This window comes from Cariama cristata, unplaced genomic scaffold (genome assembly GCF_000690535.1).
Source record: "Cariama cristata isolate BGI_N322 unplaced genomic scaffold, ASM69053v1 scaffold17364, whole genome shotgun sequence".
NCBI lineage: Eukaryota > Metazoa > Chordata > Aves > Cariamiformes > Cariamidae > Cariama > Cariama cristata.
Genome location: NW_009612500.1, coordinates 1 through 27587, shown reverse-complemented (window position 1 = coordinate 27587; position 27587 = coordinate 1). Strand labels below are relative to the sequence as shown.

General features: G+C 38.6%; 2 protein-coding genes across 2 annotated transcripts; one reads left to right on the top strand and one right to left on the bottom strand.

The window, feature by feature from the left end:
- Positions 1-276: 276 nt before the first annotated feature.
- Positions 277-11797, top strand: LOC104155432 (spindle assembly abnormal protein 6 homolog). Its single transcript, XM_009698675.1, is given in 18 exon segments — positions 277-399; positions 661-711; positions 714-794; positions 2628-2707; positions 3683-3787; positions 4611-4782; positions 5747-5824; positions 6836-6955; positions 7060-7251; positions 7470-7664; positions 8059-8148; positions 8248-8427; positions 9057-9138; positions 9593-9702; positions 10565-10687; positions 11015-11103; positions 11509-11600; positions 11712-11797. Coding segments are annotated over 18 exon segments (2049 nt in total).
- A 2987-nt stretch (positions 11798-14784) lies between these two features.
- On the bottom strand, positions 14785-22819 carry HIAT1 (hippocampus abundant transcript 1). Its single transcript, XM_009698674.1, has 11 exons — positions 22700-22819; positions 21472-21534; positions 20728-20855; positions 19529-19643; positions 18155-18373; positions 17749-17862; positions 17211-17282; positions 16644-16756; positions 16388-16485; positions 15637-15800; positions 14785-15013 (listed from the first exon to the last, which is right to left on the bottom strand). Exons 2-11 carry the CDS (start codon positions 21496-21498, stop codon positions 14807-14809), a joined length of 1257 nt encoding a protein of 418 aa, XP_009696976.1. The 5' UTR covers positions 21499-21534; positions 22700-22819; the 3' UTR covers positions 14785-14806.
- Positions 22820-27587: the final 4768 nt, after the last annotated feature.

The following is a 27587-nucleotide window of genomic DNA, read 5'->3' as shown; positions in this document are numbered from 1 at the left end:
GGCCCGCCTCCTCTTCCTCCCCCTCCTCGCAGTCTGAAGCCGGCCTTACCACGGCCTCCTGCAGCATTTCAGCCCCCTCGTTACTGCCCCTGCGGCGTGGGCGAGCCCACACGTCCGTCCCGGTCGGGGTCTGCTGAGGGATAAGTCGATTTGGGCGCAACCGTGTGCATGGCTTAGCCCTGGCGTTTGGGAAAGCCCAGGAGTATTTTATGTGAAGCGTCTATTCAAAATACAGTGAATTTCAGTACTACGGGTCCTATCTGGATTAGACAGTATATGCAGGCGTTAGGGCTGCTCTGGCTCGACGGTACTAGAAGGCGCAGGCTGATGTTTGTGGGTGTATTTCATAATGCAAGTAACTTCTCGGATTATGCTCAACAAGAAGTAAATGAAGAGAAGGTAGCACTGTATAAACGATTATCAAAAGTTTCAGCAGTCCTTAGTAAATATCAGAAAGCTTTTCCAAAGGTTCTAGTTTCTGGACAAAGTTGGAAAACTTCTGCCTTGCTATTTAAAGTTTGGTGGATAACGAGCAACAGAAAAACCTGAGCTGACTGAGGAACTATAATGACAACTGAAACTGTGGGGCTTTCAGATGTCTTGGTAATAGTCATCAATGGGAATTTCGGCCTGAATTTTTGTTTTTGAAATGTAATCTGATGTGGTTACGAACACACGTTGTTTGGAGAATGTTTTCTTGATTTGTTACTAAGTTTCATCTTTTTGTACACAGGAGATTGAATGTTCGAGTGAATATTGAGCTGCTGTCAATTTCTAATCCTGTTCATAAAAAGGTTTGTAGATTAGTTGTATTTGTGTCTTTCAGTAGGTATTACTGAATTTCATTGTATAAGAGGACAAACAGGCAAAGGAAAAGCGAAATAGGATTTTAGTATGTTTGTCACTTGACTTTATTTTTGATACAACTTATTGAGTAATTTCATTGGTTTGGTATGCTGGGTTTTTTCCTGGCCTTTTTAGCCCTCTTTCTTAGTTTGACTGTTCATGGGTCTTAGTAAACTTGCAAGTTAAAAGTATTTGGAGACCTTCAGAGGAACCTGAGTTAGAGCTTAAGAGCAGTCTCTCTTTAAATGTACTCAACACTTTTTAAGAGTGTAGAGCAGCAGTTGTCTTTGCAAAGTCTTCATCTTAACTAGCAAAAATGACAACTTGTATGTGGATGTAACATTTTGCTTTTTATTGATAAGTATGTTAGTCTTTGAATGTTTGGAATTCATCTGGGGGGTGAGGAAGGAAGTAATGTACTACATTTGCAGTAAAAGAACCTTCTTTCTCAGGAAAAATAGCAATGAGATTACTACTGGAGGTTATAAAATCTTTTTTGTTATATGTCTAATCTGTCACTTAAACTGTACATCCACCTACCGTGATGTTAACATTGGTCATTAGTTCGTTATAGTGTTACTGAGTAAAGATTTGTTTGTTAAAGGTGTACAGCATTTTTTGTAAGATTCTGCAAACTGCAACAATGATAATATTAAGTGTGAAGAAGCAGTTCAGTTAAGAACTGTGTGACAGGTTGCAGCCTGTGTCAGCAGGAGCCTGGAAATGCAGTTAGGTACATCAGTGAGTAGTCAGTCTAAAAAGACAACTTCAAATGCTTGGATCGATTACTGGGACATGAAACCGAGCAGATGTTCTTATCCTACTCAACAACCTGCCCTAGTTGGTTTGGGGTGGCATTGGTTTAACATAAGCTAGCTGCACATGTAAATCCCTAAGTTTGTTTATATATCTCCAACTGAGAGTTTTGTTAGTGTTGCTGGTATCTGAATTACTGAAACTTATTTCAGTTCTGTATATGTACATGTGCTATGGTCGCACTTCAGTTATGTTCGAAGAGCTGTCTGGTTTTTACTTCCTTCCTTTCTTCTGCCAGGGAGTATTCTATTCTTCACACAGGTTTGAGCCTTCTTATAGAGACCAGGTGCCTGGGCCTAATGTACCAGGTGTTTTGCATAACCCCAGCCTTGTAATGAAAGACTAACACTTACAGAGAAGGCCGTTTTTCCAAAACACTCTGTAGACCTCCAGCGAACAAATGAGTTTACTTTTAAAAGCTAAGCAGCATAATGCTACAATTTTCCTTATGAGCTTACTGGACTTTAGCTGTATCCATTTTATGTTTGCTTTGCTCAGCTCTGCATTGAAATCCATGAACTCTTCAGAAGGTGGTTTCTTAATCTTTTAGGAGCAGTATGCTCTGAAAAACTCCCAGTTATGGGAATGATGTGTTTGTGATGCATCACAGCGGACTGCTAGTGCTACACTTTATTTCATGATGGGGAAAAATAGCAAATAGTTTTCTTTCAGTAAAATGATGAAAACACATTGAGTTTTGAAACCTTTGCTGCTCAAAGTTGAAGGTTTTACTTGGTTTATTTTTGCGAGAAATAGTTTTCCTGTTTTTTCCCACTGTAATATTTGAAGTTGTGTTAAACATTAATGTTTTCCACCTTCTGAATTAATTGCCACAATTCTATCTTATTTCTGGTTAAACAGTAGAAACATTAAATACTATTTGCAATACTGGTTTACAATATTTAAACAATCCTGCAGGGTGATTTATAGTATTTTAAATCATATTTATGGGTCTGTCTTTTCAGGATTTAGCTGTTCGATTGACTGATGATACTGATCCTTTTTTCCTTTATAACCTTGTCATATCTGAGGAAGATTTTCAAAGGTAAATGAAATTATAATGTCTTGTCTGTGAAACATTTCTAAATGGCAAAAAAGAATGAAGGAATATTTTTAGCTTAGAATGGTCTATCTTAGGATTTAGGTTTGGCATTTTTCACTTGTGGAGTTTTGTCAGTATTTCAGTAGTATTGTTCTCTTTGACCAGTTGGTGAAACAGCCAAGTACAGGAAAGTGATTGGCTCAAGATTACACAGGTGAATGACAGAATCCCAGTGTTAACTTCCCTGCATAGCTACAGTACCACAGTTTATATTACTACTTGCATCTTCTGTTTATCGTAACTACTTCTTATAGACTATTATATGCCTGTGGACTATATGAAGAAATAACTGCAAGAAGAAAGTCTGTTTTCATGGACGTGGATTCACAGATCTGTGGATTTGCCTTAAGGGTTTCTTGCATACTAATTGTACTGTTAGGTCTCATTTTACTTTACTTGCTCAGAATTTGATCATCAAATTGTGGCACCAGGCATGAACAGTTCAGTTTTCTGCTTTGTTGTTTGGTGTGGAGTTTTGGGGGTTTTTGTGTTGTTTTGGGTTTTTTTGGTGTTTGTTTTGTTTTGTTTTTTTTTTTAAAAGAGGTGTGATCAGTGTGTTGATCAAAAGTAAAATAGTGTTTGTAAAATGAGATGTGCAGAAGAAGTGGTTTGTTTTACAAGGTATGGCTTTGTACCTACTCGGAGGACTGCATTTGTTTTGGCACAATAACTTCTTGTTTTTTCTTGGTGCAGCCCATTTGCAAGAGCTCTTTAAAATAAAAAATATCCTCTGGTGATTATGATCCAAGATGTGATCACATTTCTTCTGTGTTCAGGGTTGAAAATAACATGCTAGCGAACTTTAATGACATGATCAGAATTAGTTCTTTCTACTAGTGTAAACAAAATATTTTATAGGAAATAAATTACACTTCTATCCATTGTTAATATTTTTTTTTTTCCAATCTGATTATATAGTTTAAAATCCCAGCAAGGTCTCTTGGTAGACTTCTCTGCTTTCCCACAAAAATTTGTAGATCTGCTTCAGCAATGCATTCAGGAACAGAACAAAGATATTCCAAGGTAGGTAATAAGTGAGTGCCATGTTACTCTGTGTGTATGTGTTGAGCTCTTAAAATACTTGTCAGCCACCCAGACTGAGAAGAGTCAGTAGAACAGGGATAACTTAACCTTCCCCTGGACGCATCTGAATATCAGTTGGTGGATGTTACTGACAAAACCTAAGTCTCAGGAGGACTGAGCAGTGGAATTAATGTCTAGTAATAGTCTCTCCATCTGAGTTGAAGCTGGCAAGCTTCACAAGCTAGCAGATGTGCAAGAATGCAGCGCTGGTCTCTTTTTTTCCTATTTTGTTTTTTAACAGTGTAATGCTAGAGAGCTAATCTGAATTTGATGGACTGCAGTGTAAATCATTGTTTCACAGGAGAAGGCAAAATTATAAGGCATCCTGACAAGGAGTTTTTTTTCCTTTCATTTCAGTGTTCAGATATTAAGATGTGAGGGGGGAGACCTGAGGTCCTCTCTTCCCTGTAACGGCCTTGTCATGTGTTATTTTTGTTGGGGTGGGTACTGAGGAAAGCCCTGTCCAGAGCACCTAGCTCCACTCCAGTAGTCAGGCCATTTCCTGAAGTATGTACTGTGGGCTGAGTCTGTCTGTCTTTTAATTTGATTACAAAGGCTTTTCTTGGTTTTGAACTCCTAAGTCTAAGATGGGCTTCTGAAAATTTACAAATAAACAAAACCAGATTAGTTTTGTACATCTGTTGTTATAAGGTGCAAGCATTTTAGTTGATACTTGCTTGTAGTATTAACTACAACATAGGGTTTGAATTTCCTAGTTCTTTTTCAAACAAAAACATTTGATTATTTTTTTTATTTTCCCTAGGTTTTTGCTGCAGTTAGTTTCTTCAGCATCTGTTCTAGATCGCACACCTGTCTCTTTAAATGTAGTGGAGACCAACCCTTTTAAACATCTTACCCATCTCTCTCTAAAATTCCTACCAGGAAATGATGCAGAAATAAAGAAGTTTTTAGCCAGCTGTTTGAAATGCCTTAAGGTAAAATGAAGGCTTGTCATAGCTGCAACTAGGCCTTGATGCTATGCGTACTTAAGCGTTTTTTTTTTCCAGTCTTAATACTTCAAAAGTACGTACCGAATTGTATGCTCTGGTTTATTTTTTTTTTATTTTAGCTCATATATGTCATTGCATGCAGTTATTTGGGTGCATGTTATAAAACTAAGTTGTTACTGTCACTCTAGTGATGAAAATATTACATGTATATTCAGCTGAGCGCTATAATTTGAACTGGCAGAAAATCAGGTATTGTACACATGCAGTGCATGTAGTATGCAGCTGTTGAATGCTTCTGAATGCTTCAATGTCTCGTGCTCCATAGCCTTGTGCTGATTGCCAGATCAACTGCATGAGTAAAATACTGTAAACTTTCAGTCTCTTTGTTCTGCAGTTGTGTTCAGGAAAGCATGCGCATGTATATAATTCTAAGGCTTTATGGACTTCAAAGGGCTAGTAGCTATAAATAGCAAATTAAAATTGTAATGTTGATGCAGTTGGTAGCATGCTAGGATTATTTAATGAGAAATTAATGGTCTGATAGTTTGACTGTTGTCTGTTTCAGTTTCATAGCCTAGGATTTGTGTCTCCTATTCTGTCATGCTTATAGCCACCTAAGAAGCCATTTTAGTAACATAAATTCACAGTATTTAAGTTGATTTGTTGTTCATGCAACTCCTTTGTAAACAGGTCTTTATGATAAGATACTATTTCCTTATAGAAACTTGGTAAGAATTTAATTCAGGGTTTTTACCTTGTGAGCTAATGCCTTTTCTTTTAGATTTATTAATTATGTCTTACTCAATATGAAGTTTATTTAATAAGATGATTTTTCCACAAATATAATGGGTATGTGGTTGCTTAGGCAGGGTATGCTGATAAAATGGAAGTTAAATACTACTTGTATTTTGGGAGCTAAGGATTTGACTTGATGTCAATTTGTACACAGGAAGACAAAAAGATGTTGGAAGAAAAGCTTAGAAAAACTGAAGAGGATCTTACCAGACAATTGAGCTACACTCAACAGGTAATGTAAATTTTTAACTTCCCTGTTGTAAGTTGCATTTTTTTAATCTGTGGAAAAAGTACCTTCTTGTGGGCTGGTTGGTTAGCTGCTACCTAGGCAAGATAATTGGCTTGGCAGTGAGTGAAAAAGAAGAAAAGTGGTCTACTGTAGCTTTTCTTAAGAATAAGTAAAGCATGCAACTGAAGAATAAAATTTAGTTCTTACAGTACTAAACCAGAATTTTATTTTGTACAGAGGTCTGTATGTGCACACACAAGTTATATACTGCTTTGTGCATTATATACACTATATGGTACTGTAAAGATAAATACACTCTACATATTCTGTGAACGGTTAGAAATCCTTATACTTGGAAAAATTGTAAACCATGATAAATCCAAAGTCTTGGACTTCATGCTACTTTACTACTTTTTGATTTTTGCAGTCAGCCCAGTAATAACTTCCCATTTGTGTTTCAGGAGGATGATTTGTGTCAAATTCTAGAATTATCAAGGTGACCTATTTGACTATCATGAAACAGAAAAATTCCATTAAAACTGCTATTAGGGGGCTTTTTTGGAATGGAATACTTGTTTACTTCATCTTTGCAGTTTTAGCTGGATTTACTGGAATGTGTTTGCTGAATTGGAATGCAGAATTACAAATCAAAAAGAGGAAAAGATGCTGCTGAAGAACTTGACACCAGCCTCCGCCCACCACCCCCCCCCCAAGCACTTTGAGGTATAAGAGTAGGGAACATCAGCAGATTGTTTTTTCACTCTTAAATAGTGGTTGGAACAAAATACAATTGGAAATGAAGATTATTTTATCCACAGTGTCCGAAAGGTGCTCTTTAGCTTCTTAGTGCCTTACTTTGCTGTTTACAGAAGGAAGAGATATTTTGGCATGTGGTGCTGAAACTTTTCCTAGTAATTCCATGTCCTTTTTAAGAAGTAACAGTAAAGAATCATTCAGTATTGACTGAAATGCTTAAATTTTTAAAACTCTATGTGCTTTGTCAAACTTAAACAGAACTTGTCAGAGAAGAGCCGAGAACTAGACAAGCTGAAAAACGAATGGACATCATACACTACAGCTCTAACAAACAAACACACACAGGAGCTCACAAATGAAAAGGAAAGAGCTCTCCAGGTATGACAACAGAAGAGAATTAACAATATTCTTGTATATCAATAGTTTCTTGGCTTAATTTTCAGATTCATTGAATAACTACTTTGTTTCTTTGCTTCTCATAGGCACAAACTCAGTATCAACAGCAGCATGAACAACAGAAAAAGGAATTGGAAAATTTGCATCAGAAAAGTATTCAACAGTTGCAGAACAGACTCTCAGACCTCGAGGTCATCAATAAAGATCTAACAGAAAGGAGATACAAAGGAGACTCCACAGTCAGAGAACTGAAAACAAAGCTTTCTGGAATAGAAGATGTATGGCTTATTAACTTTTCATAACCAAACTTACTATTTTTAGAGCATTAACACTGCCTGCCTATGCATGTAATGGAAAATCTAGCATAATAAGTTTGTTCAGTTCCTCTTCATTCCACGTTACGCTTACTGTTTAGATATATCTGTTTAATTAAAAAACAAAACAAACCCACAAAACTGTAATAATAATTTAAAACAATTCCTTCCCAACATTCTAGGAATGTCAAAGAGCAAAGCAGGAGGTGCTGTCGCTGCGTCGGGAAAACACTACTCTGGATGCTGAATGTCATGAAAAAGAGAAGCTCATTAATCAGCTACAGACACGGGTGGCTGTTCTGGAACAAGAGATCAAAGATAAAGATCAGCTAGTTATTAGAACAAAAGAAGTATTAGATGCGACACAAGAACAAAAGGTTCCTTCAAGTTTCAAACTAATTTTCTCTAAAGCTCTGTAGAGCTTTCTTAATTGCAGTCTCTGTAAATTAGCAGCTGACCAGTTTTTATGAATACAGCAAAGTAAGCTTTCAAATGTAGTTAAAGATTTTAAATTGCGGTATCAGAAGTATACTGGATTTGGTTTTACAAAGGTCACTACTTGTTTTAATATTGTGGTACTGGAGTCAAATCAGTGGTACTTTTGGTAAAGAAAAAAATGGATGATTTGAGGTCCTATGTAATTTGACTGAAAAGCAAGGACTGGATTTCTTGTGAGGATTAGCTTTCAAAGAATTATTGAGGTTCTACTCAAAATCAGTAGTGATGTCTCTCACATACCTTTATTACAATATTTTTAATACTCTTTTAAAGGCAATACTGGAAGAGAGTACAGAGAAAAAACAAAGTCATATTGAAAAACTAGAGATGACAATTAAGTCGCTGTCAGCTGAACTTCTTAAGGTTTGTTTGAACATGCCATTATCCTTATGAAATGTCTTCCTTATTTTTAGATGTTTCTTTATGTTGAGAATATCTGATTTTATCTTATTTTTTTAATAGGCTAATGAAATTATCAAGAAGTTACAAGGAGACTTGAAAACTCTAATGAGTAAATTAAAATTGAAAAATACAGTAACAATTCAACAGGAAAAACTATTGGCAGAAAAAGAAGAGAGGCTTCAAAAAGAGCAGAGAGAATTGCAGGAGACAGGACAAGCTCTTCGAATGAAAGAGCAGGAGGTATTGTGATAGGTTCACCCTCTGTGCTGTAAATGCTATTCTATGTAGTGTGTTGGGTTTTGTGGTTTTTAACTTATTTACAGTAATAAGGTCTTAAATCTTGCGGTGGAATAGAATGTACTCTTTTACTTAGTTATCATGTTTATTTAAACTTGTAATCAACTTTTCATTTTTTTTTTTAATGTTAAGCTGATTTGTAAGAGCCAGCCAGCCAGCCATATGGAAGAAAACTGAAATTGTGTTAAGAGTACAAAGCAATATAATGGATGAATTGACGTCCTTTAGAGGGCCTGTTCATGTGAAAGTTGGTGAAGGTGGCAAGGACAGGAACAGAGTGAACTCTTTCTTCCATTAAGTATATTCCCCCACTTAGACTCCTTGCGTTATTTAATCATAGAAAAATTAAGGTCGGAAAGGTTTCTGGCTGTCATCTTGTCAAAATCCTAGCTAAAAGTAGGGCTTATCTTAAAAGAATTATCATCTTGCTTTTGTAAAAAAACTGAGTTCAAACATATCTAAATAATTTTAGGACAACTTTATACATCTTTTTTATTTATTTATATTTTTTCTTCAGTTTGTAATTAGTTGTAGCTCCTGATGGTGTTAAAATTATTATGGGAATATTGCAGGTTTGCAAGCTACAAGAGCAGCTAGAAACTACAGTACAAAAACTAGAAGAAAGTAAGCAGTTACTGAAAACCAATGAAAATGGTAGGTTTATGCAATTTCATTTCTCCCTCTGTAAAAAAATGACACAGCAATCTAGCTGCTACTGAAAATTAATGGAAGTGACTATATTGCTTTACCGGTGTTGTTGTTTTGCAACTATTGTTGTTTATGGAAACTAAGCTTTGTCTGTAGTGAGTGTGCAACAACCTAGAGCTGCAAGTAGGGAAGAGTTCCCTTGCAGCTGGCTCCTGTGGGTGCTTGGGCTAGCCTGCGTGGGAGGGGCTAACTCTGGAGGAAGGAACAGAATGGCATGTAGGGGTGGAGGAACCTTGAACAAAAAGGCTTTGCATGAGACTAGGACTTCTAGTGATGCTTGAGCTTAAGGAGGGAAAAAGAGCCCACCAAGCTGTCACTTTTTTCGAGGAGGGACTACTTGCTGTTTTAAACAGCTTGTAAGAAGTAGGAAGTGAGCTTGACCTTTTTCTTCTCTCTTCAGTGATCACATGGTTAAACAAACAGCTGAATGAAATTCAGATGGCAAAGAAGCTGGAGACTTCTGCCAGTACACATGGTGGTGGTAGGACTGCTCTTTCACCTCATGGCGTGGTAAGATACAGCTGTGAATAACATAGTTATGATATGTAGTCATCATTTCCTGAAATGTATGGCCTTAAAAGGGGGGGCGGGGGGAAGTGCTTTCATCATCTTTGGGCCATATACTTTCAGGTGGCTGTGGGGTGTTTTGTTTTGTTTTATTAACATAATACTCTGCTGGGTGCTACTTGATACCCTGACCTTCTAAGTGAGAATTCTCTAAGCTCTCGTTCATTAAAATACACAAAACAATGCAAAATTAGCTTGGAAAAGATGAAGTGCAGGGTGAAGGGGGGGGAGAAAAAAGAGGGCATTTTTATGTTGTGAGGTTAACTTACCCACTACTTATTTTTGTAGAAGTTGAAAAAGAAAGTGTACTATTTGAATACTCTTATTAGTGATATTTAGAAACAGGAAAACAAGGGGTAAGAAACATTACCTACTATCTTTGTTAAATAACATAGCTTATTGGTGGTTCTTTTTTATTGTCCCCATAGGTGTGGATATCTATTGTCACCTAGCAACTGATGAGCTGCTTCATCAGTAGTGGAAGGGCATATGCATGTGAAGAGATCTCTGCTTTATAGCTAGATACATCTAATATATTAATCAGTTACAGGGTGTGTAGCTTATTATGAGCTTGTAATTATTAGCTAAGAGTGCTCAACTCATCTAACTTTTTGAGAGTTGCAAGTTTTCCTTCAGCATGTGAATCTTGGAAGAGTGACGTTTTCTTCCTCTCAGGAAGACTCAAACGAGTGTTAGCTTTGTAATTGTGGTTAGTTGTTAATTTTGGAATTTTTGAATCTCTACAAAACAATTACTTCAAGAATTGTTTTTTCTCCTGCATGGATGTATTCTGTTTCTCTTACAGCCTGACCGACCATCCTTTCCCAGCTTGGGAATCAATCATCCCATTTCTCCTCTGTACGCCTTCCAGAACTTTCCGGACGCGGCACACACCAAAAATGTCAATTCACAATGTCCAGTACCAAAGGCAGGCACTTTGACTTTTCTGTTTGGTTAAGAATGTGATAGCGTAAAGCATTGAAGCCTAACGTTTGAAGTATTTCTCAAAATGCATAAATAGTTACTCTGTATCCCAGTACTCTTAAACTCCCTGTCATGAACATTATAGCTATTGGTAATAGCTAATGCTTGTTTTTAGGTTGCTTATTCTTGCATGCTTTGCTGCACAGAAGTGCTATGCAAGGTACAGCAACATTAATCCCTGAAAAGTGTGCTCTCTGAATACACTTCCTGGCCGGCCATCCTATCGGGAGTAGCTCGCTTTCTTCAACCTGCAACTCTTTCTTTTCTGCAGATTCAGTTTAACACGCAGCTTTCTAAAGTGAACCGATGTTCAGATGTTCAGACAGTGACTGCAACGAGTCATCCAGCAAATAAGGAGAAGTAAGTGTCAGCTATTGCATTTTTAGTGGTTTTTTTAATTACAGTTTTTATAAAGCCGTTTACCTTCTCTGTCTGGAACCGAGCAGAACATTTCCAGTACCACGCTAGTTCTGTGATTTGCCTTTTGCTGTCAACGTGTTCATGAATTTTAAGTTGTGGCAGCCTTAATTGGTCACTAAGCACAGTTTGTAGATAACGAAGGAAGAGCCATGCTTTTGGGAGTTGGTGACGGGTCAAAAAAATTAGTTCTAGACTGTTCATCTAGGGTGATGGTTTACTTTTAAATGCTAAAGTTCATAGGCATGCAGTAGTTCCAGTTCAACTTCAGATTTTTTTGAATGAGTCTGTATCCACGTGTTGTTAATTACATTTGTTTTAGATTTTAATTAGCCTTTTTATTTCTAGTGGTGATAATTTGGGACTGGACTCAAAGTATTTCAAGAAAAAAGATGACAGCATTCCTTTACGAGGGCTTAGTCAAAATACACTTAACTCAGGTATGTATGGAAATCGTGAAACAAGATCTTATTTGAAATAATGTACTTACTTAAAGGATAATAACAGTTAGAGTTTTATGAACAGCGTCTCTTTTCTGCTATTTTCTACAGAGTATCTGAAACCATACTTACCAACAAAAGCCCAGCAGTCACCAAAAGCTGCAGTAACACCAGCCTCAGCTTATTTTCCTGGATAGCAGATAGGGCTCTTAAATTGAGAGTCCTCTCTTCACCATTTGGGGGATTTTTTTGCATGTTCTGTAATAACGTATTAGTGAAGTACCAACGTGAACTGACATAGTTTTGTAAGTCTGAATCTGTTTTCTTTGAGCAAGATACCTTGACTGACTTGGATGACTTTTCAGGCTACTGAACCTACAGAAAAGATAAAGCTTTAAGCAGCCTCAGCTTTAGTGGGACCGCCGCCATAGTGAAGTCACGGGGGCTGTGCAGCATTGTCTCTTAGTGTATTGGAGACCCTGTAGTCTTCCTAAAAACCCACCGAAGTGCATTGACTTTTTCATTACAGGAATTGACAAGTGTGGCTCTGGAACAGATGAAATGTACCCTCTAGCAAGCATTTCTCTGTGAATATTTTTTTCTGGACTCCTTTCAGAGAAAGGATGATGCAAGTAGAAGGCGCTGGAGAACTGGGCGATGCTGTCAATTTTAATAATGCTGAAGCTCTTAAGTTAGCATGACAGCCTTGCTAATCCTCCCTTACAATTTTAGTTTTAAAAACTTCCTTAATTTTGGAACCAGCTTAGTCCAATTCCATATAAACTTACAAACAATCTAATTTAATATTACAGATGCTAAACTACGTCACTGAAGGTATAGAATTATAATTCAAAATTCTCACTCTCAGTTAGGGTAACTTCTCTATTAATCAGTCAGTATTCTACATTCCACAGGCCACCATGCATACAACGTTATAAGGTGAAGTGTCTGCACAGTTAACTATTGAAAGTAGCCCAACAGCTAAAAGCTACTTTATTTTTACTAATCATACTTTACAACTGTAAGACCATATAGAAATTTAAGATGTTCAGGTGGACTGAGTCTATTCAGCTTGTTCTACTACTTGGGTTCAAATGCTAGAATCATGTAACAGCTTCGTTCTGTGCCATCTTTTACTGGGTGTCCCATTAAAGAATGAGCACGGAAGTATTTGTAACATACAAGATAGATTTTTCTATCGTTCTTTATCTTTCTTAACACTTTCTTTAATGACTATTTGTGTCCTTTTGTCATTGAAGAGATTTCATACCTTTACCGTAGTTATTTAAGTGCAGCCAGAGGATTGTGTATTTAAGTGGTTTGCAGTGCAAAATGTGTATATTTGTTTATAAATCAGCACCATGTTAAGTGTATATTCTCTGGTTTTTGGCATGTGTTAAGTTTCAATGGAAGTATTAAATGGTTTTTATCAAAACCTCTGATTCAGAGTAATGCCTTAAAGAGTACGAAACCAACATCTCCACTGTATGGAAATTCCCAGATGAGGTAAGTGCCAGAACAGTACTCTGTTATTCACCTTACCTTTTTCTGGAGTTTTCTTCCCAGCTTATTGCTTTGCCCACGCAACGCAGTGCTACTGGACGGGCACTATGATGCACGTACAATCCCCAGATGGCAGCCACTCCCTTTGAAGGTCTGTGCTAATGCTACTATTTCTAGTTAAGTTTTAGTAGGTGTACAGTAACACAAAGGGTTGAAGTATGTGTCGGCTGCTCTCAAAGAGGAAGCTGGTAATTTAAGACAGGGTAGCTTTTCCAGGTCTCCTCGTCCTATTCAGCTCTCAAATGAAACCAAGGCCGTAGGGGGCCATTGCGGGGGGTCCGGGAGGCCGGCTGGCTCCGCTACTGCCCCCCCATCTCCGGCAAGCCTCTGCTGCCGGGATGGCACCAACGTGCTCGAGGCAGCCTTAGCCAAGAGCTCAGACGCGGTGCTGGACCTGCATGCCAGACTTTAATTCCCACCTGCTGAAGTACAACACACGTATGCTACAGAACTTCAATTAAGGTTTTAAGAGGCAGTAGCAATTATTTAAAAATTCATTAAAATATTCAACTTTATTAACAGTCTATTTACATATTTTTTCCTGCACTTTGTCAACCATGGTGAATGTTCAAAGGTAAAAAAGCATTAAGCAATAACCACAAGATGAAAACATTTTAAACCTATACAATACTTTATACACAAATTTATACAAAGGAACACTTAAATAATACAACTGGACACAAAAATATACACTTTTAGAGAAATTCACATCGGTAATTGTATAAAGCTCTCTTCTGTACTAAGGGTCCTGAAAATTTAGGACTAAAACATTAGCTCTGTAATGCAAAAGGGTTATTGTGACAGTCCTCAAAGGCCACTATATAGCACACGGACATATTCAAGGCTATCAGCTTATATTTCAGTCTGTGTATTCAAGTTTTGAGGTCCTTTATGATTATGCAAACATCAGAAATATAGTGGTATAATAAACGGTACTTAAGAAAGCAGAGTGTTAGAGCCAACATTCAAATTTGTAGGCTCAAAACACCCACTTAATATTTAAACAAGTGTTTGACACTACCGTTTATTCAAAAATAGAAAAAGTAAATGCACTTACATAAAAATAACTTTTACTGTTCAGCAAGCGTGCTCATGTGATTTTTCTATTAGTACAAACTTAAAAAAACCAAACCTGCCATATGACTTCTAAAATAAATGATACCAATTCACCTTCTCCCTACTTGAGTACATTTACATTAAGGCTTTGAATCATCTGACCCAGGATTTTACAACATTAAAATGAGTGGGTCCACATGGATGCTCGTTATGTCTCACTGAGACGTAGCATGACTAGAATTAAAGCTCACCACCTTAAGGAAACAGAAGGACACATGCTCATGCCTTGACTCTATTGTCTCTGAACTAGAATGTAAAGTTTAGTAGTAACAGTATTCCATGGCAAGAAACAAGTACGTAACAGTTTGGTTTTAAAAGCAAATTATTAATTCAATGGCAACATCTTTGGAGAAACTTGTTTTGTTTTTTTAAAATTCCTACGGATTTCATGCAGGAAGGTACTTCTTAAGTTTACCTTAAGAAATTACATTTTTGATGGAACTGGAATGTGTATCCCAAATGGCTGATGAAAAAAAAAAAAACCAAACAACCACCAAACCAAACTAAAAGCTCTTCCTGGATTTTTGTCATACATTTGTATCTTGCAATAATGGTTCTTTAGCTTCACCTGGAGCTTGTGGACTGTGGGGATGGCCGTGGCTGCCACAGTGTTTCTTCCAGTTGCTGGATCGTACATTTAGGTTGGTGTGCTCAGGAATAAACAAGGCAACAAGTAGTGCCAACAGCACCGAGCATGCGCCAAATAAGAATGGGGGTCCAGGAATTATAGAATTCTGAAAACAATGACAGGAACACAAAGTATTAATGAACCTTAACAGACTACAATCGATAATTACACAAATGTCTAGCGTGGGAAGAACTTTTTCTTGTTACACTTGCCAACCTAGTATTTGTCCCCACGTGGAGACTTTTAGAAGAAGAATGTTATATCCGAAGATTTAGGAGAGGGAGCGTATGGCTCATTAATGCTTGCCAACTTCCTTTTCTATTTTTTTTAGTTTCCTCAACAAATTACTATCTATCAGGAGCTAAAAAAAACCCCGCAGAGAGCTTGGTTCAAGGACAACAGAACAAAAGGTAAATACGATGTCAGGGAGACAAAAAGAAGAGTGGGATGCTGTTGTGATCAGTCCATCCTTCCCTCAATCTATTCTCTCTTTACGAGGGACATCAGTTGTCTAATTACTATCCATCGGCTCTACCTCTTTGAAGTTAAACTAAACCATACTGTCTAGTTAAAAACAAACAAGCGGATCAGCAACACTCCCCAAGAACTTTTTACACGCTTCATTTACAGCTAACAAAATGTAATGCAGCATCATACTCAGAAACCAATGGGCACCTGTTTTCTCCCTAATTTCTTTTTTTTTGGAATGGGTAAGTACAAGAATAATACCTGTTGTAAATGGTATTGTGTGACCATGCTGCCTCCGGAGGGCGATTCAGGCATGGGGAGTTCATTCAGTTCAACGTGAAATATATAAAATATAAAACCGTAAAGTGCTGGGCCCAAACCATTACACAGTCCTCGAATTCCTGTTATCATCCCTTGAACAACACCTGGGACAAGTAAAACACACTGTTATCTATCTATATTCATACATACATGTTTGTTTAACTATTCACTTCACCTTCAAGCTGATGCAGGCTTCTCTACATGGCATTGCACCATGGGTAGCAATAAACAAGGGGCATAGAAGAGCTGTCATTATAGTGTAGTCAAGGGTTTTTCCATCTCCCCGTAAGCACGGAGTAGCACTTCCCATGCTATGCTCATTCAGAGAGCAGCAGATACACACTACCCTTCTATCAGTGTCTCACACAGGGGAGTAAGCACCATACACAACCTGGACAACCAAGCAAACTTATCAGATGTGAGGAAGATGACCAGCGTATTAAGTTTGTTGAATATTTTGCTACTGTTGGGACATGTTGAATGTTTTCCTTCTGTGGCAGAAGGACGTGATACACATGTGCAACAACTTCCAAGTAACTTGGATTTTTAACATTTTGTGACCTATGCTCAAGTCTACGGGCTAGTCTGTGCCAAGACTCGGGCCGACTGAAGCGTACTATGACAACACCCTGACACAGCCATCTGCATTCTAGTCAAGGAATACTGTGAGAAGTATTAGCACAAAGCCTACCCTGTTGGTCAGCATCAGCAGTGCGTGAAACAAGCGCGCTTACAGCTGGGAAAGTGATACTGGACATGGCTGCAACAGCACCAGCTGCCCACATCATCCTGCAAAAAATACAAAGTAACTGCTCTGCATGGACAGCGTTCTCCATTTGCAGCATATATATGCACGCACGGACTCACACACACTTAAGTGCCCTTGAGTAAAGGGCAAAATGCAGAAAACCACCGTATCATTCAGATAGGAAGTGAAATGTACCTACCATGGTTCCGATCCAAAGCCATACCACGCAAGTTGTAGTATTTGAAATCCTAGGCCCAGTAGGATGGTATTTTTATTTCCAATGGACCGCATAAGTAAACTCAAAACTATGGTCTGACAGAGAGGGGAAAACAAAAACCAAAATAAACAAGAAAGAAAAACGTAACATTTTATTCTAAATGTTAAATAAATGCAGATAAATAAATTACTTTAAAATGCAAGTAAAATTTTCCAAAAGCAGTATTTGCCAAGTACTCGGGAGCCTCTGCCAAAAACACAGCATCACTTAGCCAGCAACGTGAACAAACCGTCACTCCTTCTTTCATGCACAAAGAATTTCGTTTTCCCAACACAATACACTTCGGCTATTAATGAACCGAACCCTGGTTGGCGAGCGGTTCTTTCATCTAAGTTGCAGCAAGAGCGTTCATCAATTGTTAGAGACTCTAGAAAAACAGCTACAGAAAAGGCAAGTCCCATTTCTGGAACCGCAGTGTTATGGAAGTTCTCCACAGCGCTCAGCTCTTCCTAAGTTACCAAATCAATGAAATGCACAGCCGTAACTCACCTGTGCAATAATGGAAAGAATCCCAAGGACTGCTATAAACGCTGCAACACTTTCAGATGAAAACCCCATTATCTATATTAAAAAAAGGCAATCTGATTAGTAACCATAAACCATGTATCATGATGTCACGAACATCAGTGGGGGCACATGCAATGCAGAAGACCGGTATTATTCTATTCCTCCTTAACTTAGGAAAAAAGTTGGGCTTGTTTTTTTTCCCCCCATTAAATCAAGCAAGCATACAAACATAAAGGGGCAGAAATAGAAAACAAGTAACTGGTTTCCTCAAAAAACAGTGAACCTTGTAGTCCACAAATAATGCAAGTAATTACAAAGTATGAGAAATTGCTTCCCAACTCATTCATCTCTCTTTTTGTCTCTCTAAAAAGAAAAAAACAGAACAGCCAGAGGACTTAAATCAGCTGCTGGAAGCTTTTAAATTATACTAGTGAGTGATACTTTCTGTATTAATTCAGCAATACTGAAAACTTTCCTATAAATTTACTTTTCTTCAAATCTGTACCAAACGTTACGTTACCTGTCTGAGGTACAGGAAGAAGCTGGAGTATTGACCTGCCTCCGGGAGGTAGGAGAGAAAGACTGTTATGCAGATTAGCAGCACAATTGAGTCCTGGCCAACTTTCTTCAGTGACTATGGCAAGAAAAAAGTATTACAAAACATTTAATCTTGCCATTCAAAAAAGCACTCCTAGCAAGAATCTGAAAGGCATGTCACTTAATAAAGCTACTATGTGGTACCACCAAAACATTCCCTGCGCGTTTAGCAAGATCGTTGGCAAAAGTATTAGCAGCGATGCAAGGTTAAACTTGAAAAAATACAGGCTCTGTTTTTCAAGCTTGAAATGTAGTAAATTCAGTCCCTCCTCTGTCTCAAAAGCTCAACATTTACAAGAAACAAAACATTCCATATTTAAATAGCTTACTGCAAAAGGGTCAGCCTGTTCCCACGAAATGGGTGCTCCCCAGGATGCTGGCCTCATCTTCTCCGGCAGCGACTCCGGTACAGCAACAAGAATAAAACAAATGTCCAGCAAGGCTATTGCTGTAGCCAGGACCACCACCAGGCTGTCTCCGTAGACTCGACCAAGGTAGGCACCAATAGCAGGGCTGGTAACTAAACTTGCTGCAAAAGTTGCCGAAACCTAGAACAAAGAACAGCTGGTAAGATTTTCAATGATATGTCAACAGTATTATTGCCCACTTTTCCTCATTTTCAAAAGCCTAACCATTTTAATCAGGTAGTGATTAAATGTAACCTTTTCCCTGTGACTATGTGGTAGCAGCTGTGTATTTCAGTCACAATTTTTCAAGAAAAAATTTTTTTTTTTTGGATAACTGGACAGCAATCTGAGGCTCACAGCACTCTTGCATGTACTGATGTAATTAGGTTTAATTAACTATACAGTCTGCTGATATCTTTGGGAAGTGATGAGCTGTATTTAATCTTCACATTACTGAAAGATGCAATGCCTGTTAAGAAAAAAAAAAAAAAAAAAATCACATGTATTACATTTCACATGCTGGTTAATGCACCTCAGTACAATGGATCTTCAGAAAGTAGTTTTCAGTTAACCAGCTGGCCTTGTTGTGAAAGATGCTAACTTTAAAACTGAATGAACTTTCTCAACGTGTCTCAACCCCTGATGTGTACAGGCAGAAAGAAACGATTTAGTTGTATATCCATTGCTTTCGGCTCTTCCTGCTGGATATGATAATGGATTCTGTAACTTGAATGAAACAAATAATTCTGCTAATACGTAATATGCAGGGCTGTGAAGGCTCCTGAGACCTGGCAGGTTACTGGGAGATAATGGAGAAATGGAGATGAGTTGTAAGAACTTAAGACAGACAAGTTACTCGGCTACATTTGTTGTGAACTGAAGCACAGCAGTGTCATTGGAGACACGAGCAGCAGTAGTCAAGATATCGTACAATGCCAGCTCCAAAGTTATCCAGGAACAAAAGGTTAGATTTTTGAAAAGATGACAGAGAAGTACTAGTGTGAGAAACAATGGACAAATAACTAAAACCCCTCAAATGACATCATTAACAGTGATAGTAACTGTTGTGACAGACCCTTGAAAGACAGCTTTCAACACAGTCATACTTTGCTTAACTTAGAAGCAGAATATTGAAGAGATATGGGGCTGAACGACAAGAACAATTAAACAGAAAAACCTTACTCCAAACTAAAAGCGCCTTGCCACAGAAGAAACAAAAATACAATTTTAAAAAACTTTACTACAGAAGTGTTCAGTACTAAATACCACAGGAACAGAGCCAAAAAAAATACATACCAAACCATAGGCCATGCTTCTTTCATGTTCTTGGGTTATGTCTGCTACATATGCAAAAACCACAGAAAAGGTCACTGCAAAAACTCCAGAGACGGAGATAACAGCGAAGTACCACCTAAGAACATTATAAAAAAATTAGAAGAGCTAAAGAGAAACAAAAAGTCTCTATTTACAATCCAGGTACAGTTCAACAGCAAATTATCTCGTCCAACTTTTCCTGACAAATATTAAGATAAACTTGGATAAAGTCAATGTGAATGTGTCCTGATACAGTCGTGTAACTCCTCTTTAGTGCACCGTTTACAAACAGCATAATTTTGTAACATCCAAAAAAGCTGCTGTGATTAAGTACTTGTAGGAAATGAGGTATTAGACTAACTCTGACTGGATGCCTATGACCCAAAGCAAATTAGGAACTTCAGTATTTTGAGAATCTGGTCATTGAGGGGTCTCAACATTAGCCTTATCTTTGTGCTATAGACAGTAGCACTCGTCATTTGAAACATTAATCTACACTCAGAAACGAGTTACTTCCCAGAAAAGGGATGACGAATCCATGAACGATCTGTGTGACCAGAGAGAAAACTGAAACGGCTCACGGAGCTACCTGAACAGCAGGCTCTGCCCTGTGCCAGGGCAGTCTGTGTTATTTCAGCTACACCCTCAACCACCACCCGCGAGTAAGTCCAACACTGAGAGTTCCGACTCATGTGCTACCTGGGGAAGGTACATGCCAGTTAAGGGCTAACTTGCACACAGTGTGAAAGCTGGTGGATTTTAAAACTTGAGAAACAACAGCATACAACTGCAGCAACATTTTAGGTTACAAATGGTTACTTCATGCAGTAGCTAGCACTAGGTAGCATAGTTGGTTAGTATTTGAGAAATATGGCCACAATAAAGACCCACACAGTTTACTTGAGAGCATTCTACTATCTTTTGCAAGTGTGCTGAAGTAGGAAGTGGGGCCTACAGCAGAGAGTTCAAAACAGCAGCTCTTAAAACTTCGACCAAGGCATTTGACCCCATGGCAGCTACTTCAGTTTGACTCTGTTCTCCCAACTTGGCACAGAAGCAGTACAAAAGCCTCAACCTTCCATGAAGCACAAACAATATTTTATCAACAATGCTACAAACATAAGCATTATATAGCAACCTTGACAAGAAACTGCAAATCCAGTGTGAAAGAATTTACCAACCATGGGCTGATCTTCATTAGTGGTATTGGTGCACAGGTGAAAAACACTGTTAGCAGCAAGAAGGACTTCCGTCCCCACACATCAGACAGGGCACCTATGAGTGGGGCACTGAGAAACGATAGTAAGCCCTAAATGGAACAAAAGATTTTAAGTCAGAACTAAGTGGTCAGAATCGTCACAGCCGACCATACCACAAGCTGCTAGCAGTCTGGGCTCCAGTTTTATTAAAGTCAAGGACTACTGCGCAATGCAAAGGCAATATGGTCAAGCATTACTGATCTTCTATCCCATGTCTGGTTACAGAAAATTTGAGATTTGTTACCTCAGAACTACACAAAATGCAAAATGCAGAAGATTCGGTCATAGTCGCAGTTTTAGGAACTGCGTTTAATAGTTTTATATACTTAGAATTCACATAAACGTAAGTAATTGAAAACACCCTACTGGAGTAACAAGCTCCAAGTAAAAAATTCTCACATTTTAACACCATGTGCGTCATTTGGGATTAGTCAATTACCTTTTTATTTGCTGAACCCAAACAGGAGGTACAGACCAAGCAGTATCTTACTAAAAGTAAAATGATGTATATTTGCTTTTTCAGCAATAATTTATTCCTGTTTTATTTATACCGTGAAAGCTATACTGAAAAACCTCCTGAATGTTTCTCTCAATTGGCAGCCACTTCTATATTCCTCCCACCATTCACTGTCAATTGTACTTGTGATTTAACTTTTGTCACCTCACCTTTACTCCTTGAATTAGACCATTCATTAGAAACGTGTGTTTTGGGAAGGTTTCATGCAAAACCTGGAGAAGAAATACGAACACTATCATTTACACAATATTAACTATCAATACTGCTCATGATGCATCCAGCGTCTACAGTGGCACACACACAGTAGTTCTGTATTTTCATAGAATATAGAGAAAGAAAAAAAAGACAAACCACAAATATTCCATTTAATCTTTAATTCACATAGAAGGTACTTTGAGATTTTAGCTTTACTTGACAGAGGCCTCAGTTTTCCCAACACTTTGGGAAGGATCCCTGTCATCCAACTTCAGTGTCTGAAATCTAAACAGCTCACAGAGAACCTAGAAAATGATCTCCGACCTGACTGTCCCCCTGTTAGTGTCATCTGTAGGGGGCTGGGGAGAGAGAGGAGAGACACATCATTGTTCTGAAGTGCCTCTCAATTCAGTGACCACAGCCCAGATATACAGGTTAAAACGGGCACCTCTCTCCCTCTCACTTGAGTTATGTGGGATGGATTCCATTCGGTGACCAACGTGCAGCTTGTATCCAGGAGAGTGCCCGCAGTTAACATCAGCTTTCGGAGCCGCACCAAGACTGCATTTTAGGTGGAGTCTGCCTAGAGATCTTTAAGCCTTTGCTCCTTTTAATTTGTAAGCATGTGTCACTCTCAAAGGTTAAATCCAAATGGAAAGCAACCAACTACATTAGAAAATAATTTGGTACAAACACGTTGGTATGACTGTCCCGCTAATCACAGGGAAGCTTTGACTGGTGTAACAGGGTCTGCACTCTGAAGCTTCTGTTTAAATCACAGCCAGGTCAGCAAAGATCTCCCTACCTACACACAGACTTACATAATTTTACCAAATTCCAAGTGTATTTTTGTCCTTACATTTGTAATGTGCCAACTTTTTGTAGGATCTTGAAAGGAAAGATAATTTCATTACTGTCTTACTGGTTTCAAGTCAGAAAATATTTACATGTAAGCTTCAGCATTAGCGGACTTGCACATAAACAGCTATGCTGCATCATTACACTGCTGTAATGAAATAATTTAAACTTCCTGGTTCCATGTAAAAATACAAAACTTTTCACTTGCATAACAGAGCAGCTCAATGATATATCATTTTCATTTAATTCAGAAGACATTCAATGCCTTTGCAGTAATTGCCCCATCTCCCATACACTGAGAAAAAGCTTATGCGTATCACTTACCACCAGGGTGGGTGCTGTCAAGAGTCCCCAAGCAAAAAACTCCAAGAAAATCACTATAACAGCATGGTAGACACTAGGTGAACCTATTCCTTGAGGCTAAAACAAGAGAAAAAACAGGTGATTAAACATCTAACAATCTATCGCAGTCATGAGAACACTATAAACAGAAGGATTAAGAAATGAAACGGGACTCAAAACATTGGAATAAAGTTACTCAAGCTAAATGGTACTAAGTGAAATTCCCTTTTTTATCCCTTTGCTGCTAACGTCCTGAAGTGTCTTAATCGTCCGCAGAACACAAAGTGACCTCCCGTCTCAAATTGAAAAACAAACCACTTATACTGCCAGTCTGGGAAACAAGGATGCTACTGAAAGCCAAAACAGACTCTTCTTCAGAAAATTAGTTCCTTTTCCTCAAGAAAAATGCTTAAGCCCAGTCAATGCTATATGGAAATAAATTTTTCATAATTTCAAAACATGGCAGTGTTCACACTCGGCTATCCCAAAGTCTAATTACCTGGTCTATCAAACAGCTTTATAGTACTTCTGTTACTAAAAGGCATCAGGGCTACATACAAAACTTTGACAGCTCTAAATCAGGAAAGAAAAACTGCAATCGTGAACGTCAGAAGTGAATCTCGGGAACAGCACTGATCGCTTCCCAACTACTGACAGCAGGCCTATTAGCTACAATGTGCTTCAAATGTAGGAAGAGATCTGGATAAAGGATCTCAAATAAGAAACTTGCGATTCTTTGGCGATTTAGTATAATCAGAAGTAGCTTTTGGGAAGAACAAAAAGAGCATGGGTGGGACAACCTGCTCATTTCATATACTCTGTAAATGCTACCCTGTCAAACAGCATGCCACTGTTCATCATTTGCAAATTGAGGAAACAGAGTACTAATTATTTTCATATGAAGGCAGTATGAATAACTCATCAGAAATCTCATATGCATTCTTCAAGCTTAGAAACGCTGCCTTAACATCTACTTTCCCAGCTTTGTGTGAAGGTGAATTACTAAGAGTGGCACTATTTGATCAGACCTAGCATTTATATGGAGCAAACACACACAGGCTAAGGTCCTCCACTGCTTCTCAAGAAGGCTCAGGGGGATCTCATCAACGTGGATAAATAGGTGATGGGAGGGAGTACCGACAACACGGGCAGACTCTTCTCAGAGGCGTCAGTGACGGGACTGGAGGCGCACACTGAAATAGAGGAAATCCTACTTAAACCTTAAACAAAACAAACCCCTGGAAAGAGGTTGCCCCGTGAGGCTGCAGGATCTCCATCCCCCAAACCCGACTGGACACAGTCCTGAGCAAACTGCTCCAGCTGACCCTGTTTGGGGGAAGAGGGTGGGTAGTTCGATTAGAGATGTTCAGAGGCGCCTTCCAACCTCAAATACTACACAATTTTAAGTTTCAGTTAGGCAATACTAGAGTCTTTCTTTTAGTACAAGATTTATACAAGTCATACCTAGCTTTTCTTTCCAGATTCCAGTATTTCCAAGACAGGAAAAAAAAAAAAAAAAGCGCCTTTTTAACAACTGTAGGAAATAAATACAGAAAACCACACTGGCCATTCATGCCTATTGCTAGAAAAGATCATAATTTTCACAAGTAACCATATCAATATGTAAAAGGTGAGCCACAAAAGTACCTTAGCACTGTGCTATTTTTCCTTCCCAAGCCCTCTTCAGTAAATACAGACATACCAATACTGATATTTCTGCTATTTTTTTGGTCTGTTGTCTCAAGGAGGTAAATTATCAGTCTTTATAAGTACAGAAAGTGGCTATAATTATCTCTACTTCCCACAATTCTTTCCCTTTCCACCTACAACCCTTATTTTAGTTTTGGGTTAAAATTTATCCAGCTCTGCACAAACCATAAGTAACAATCTTAGCTGTTTGGCTCAGCCTCATACAGAAAACCAGGTTCACTCTTATAGTCCCCAGATGCCTGTCAAGTTACTGGCTCATGACCCCCCAGAGTATTAACAGGAGGTGGGGTAGGAATCACGAACCGTCCCTGTCCCTCTAAGCACCAGGGGTCAAAAGCACCTCCGTTCTGCTCACACACCGCAAACACAAGCTCAACAGCCACCTGTCTCTGTGCTGCCCCTGTCCAGTTCTGGGCAGCTACTCGGAGGTCACTCACGCAAACCAAAACAGCAGAGTGAAACCAGTGGCTGTTCTGCACAGCTAAACTGTTGGCGATCTTAGAGGCATGCAAGTGGGTGACTGCTGCCCTCTGCCATGTCATCCAGCTGTACGCAACCTGATCAGATGCTTCTGTTACACTGGCAGGAACAAACAGAAGTGACATTTAGATCACTAGGGTTAAAATTCCTTGCTTTCTTCTTTCTAATGCTTACTTATCACAGGTACTGCTACTGGTTCTTAGCTATAAGATAAGAAATAATTTAGTCACATTTACATCATCACCTCTACAGCTACTTTTAAAGACAGTTGCAACTATAAAGTAGCAAAAATACTCCTGACATGGAAGAAAGAGGGAGGAAGATTAATGAGTGGTTGCATTACAGTGCATTAAGACATCCTATGTGCGTTCAGCCCACAAGACTGAAGTACTAGTCTGGTGTACCCTCCCACCCCAACACATACAGCACAGGTGTCACAAACCTGCGCCGCTGTGCTTCACAAACTGGCTAACGTAATGTAATGTAATAACCTAAGTGCAACCAAATCAGAAGGTCTTACACCTGGAGATAAAAGCCAGGAAGCCTTTGTGTGAAACACCTGGAACTGAGATGTTCCAATCACTGTAACAGTAACCCTTCTCTGCAACCATGTATCCAGAGCAGAGCATATTTACGTTTGGCAGTATCTGTGGCACAAAACAGTACTCTAAGAATGCCCCTTTCTCTGGTTAGAGAGAAAATGCCTTTAACCAAACACTTTGTACTGTCACTCACACCAGTGATAAAAAACGTGTATGCCAGGCAACCGCAAGAACACACATCTGACAACAACAGAACAACTACCAAATAACTAACAAAGGCATCAGATAGAAGATCACAGCTTGCTTCTCCTCTCCCAGAAAGGAAAAGGCACCAAATGAAAGTACTAAGCTCTAATTCTCTCTCGCGTTGCCCAGGTGTGTACCTCCTAACTCATTTCATGACTGCTTCAAAAATGCATAATCTCACATAAGATGAAATCCAACTGGTCATAAAGGAAGGCAAAATTAAGAACAGTGTTGAAACCACTTTGCTGGTGTTACTGCCTCTCCTTTGGTGAATCTGACAACATACGCTTGAGTAGACACACCATTACGCAATTTTTTCTGTGATACATCTACTAAGAGAACAACACAAAAACCCCACCGTGCACAAACCCAACCTCCTGCACCACCCACCGCCTCGCCAAGGGGACCCAGCATCGCCTGTGGTGGGAGGAGAGGCTTTGCAGGGGTAATGGGCAGTTTTTCCATTTTGCTTAGTTTTTTTCTTTCCACATCAGAATCAGTGATTAGAAGTGACAAGAAATTAAATTAACTGAAGTTCCCCATCAGTAAACTCTTTTTGCCTGTGACACTGCCTCATTAAACAAGTGTACAGTCTTGCCGGCAAGAGGCACACAGTTTTCTTTGATGTCAAATAGTTTCAAAATAAAGCAATCAGGCTGGAAACTATACACTTAGATGTTTGATTAATTACTGGTTTGCCAGTTGGAGACATCCAAGACATAGGCCATTTTCTTTTACCTGTTTCCCACAATGTCACATGCTGGGTAAGCAAAGAAACTGAGGACACTGAGTGCAGAAAGCTAATTACACATTTCAGCAAACATTAAAAAAAAATTAAAATTCAAGCATAAAGTTTTTGCTGTCATTATAAAGAATACTTCACTATACCAGACTCTATAACTTTATAAATGTATTTGAAGCAAATAAATTCTCAAAACATTTATTTGAAGGCAGAAAATATCATAAGCTGGTATTTTTGTTATCTAACAACAATCTACATACCTTAATCAAATGTTTACAGCCCATTTTTCCACTGTTTTAAAAACAATGGAAAAGCATACAGACCTCATCCAAGTTTGCACTCTGCTTTTGAAACTGGTGGCAGATACTGAATGCAGCACCATAAGTACCACTGAATGCAGTTGTTATCACATCCTTTCTCCTCTCTTGGCAACAGAAAGTTAAAGTTGAGAGATAAAGGACACTTGGAAGTATACTGTATTGTAATCAATGATTACTCCAGAGAGAAATTCTGAAGCACCACACATCCCACCAAGTAACAACATTTCCTCTGCCTCTATTACTTGTTCTAAAATATTTGCATTTAACATTTGTACAAGGTAATGTCATACATTTCTATCTTTACAAAGAGCAGGAAAACATGTCCTGGAAAACATCAACACCCATGATTGGATTTAGCTTTGCTTCTTCCCACTAAATAATCCAGACAGTTGGTCACCAGTTCGATGAACAACTATAGCGACTTTGACACCTCACTCTTCTCCATTATTGTTCCAAAAAGACAAACTGAAGGGCCACCAGCAATTTAGTCTGTCAAGATGTCTCTTTATTTGAAATAACAATACTGTATTTAGAAAAGTGCACATCAAAGCTACACAATATTACACAGTGGAAAAAATCCAGGGGAAATGATACATAGGAAGTAATGCTACTCATCAATTAAAAATAACAAGCTCCAGCACCCAAAACACTTTAACAGCTTCCTTTCTTTTTAAAATGTATGTATTTAAGAGGAAGCAAAATAGTGGGAGGGAACTGTAAAACACTTCTTCCAGGCACCCTTTACGGGACTTCTCTGATGCCGGAGTCTGCCCCACTCGCAGCACACTACGGAAACAGACGGGACAGAAGGCTGCCGTGACGGCGACCCA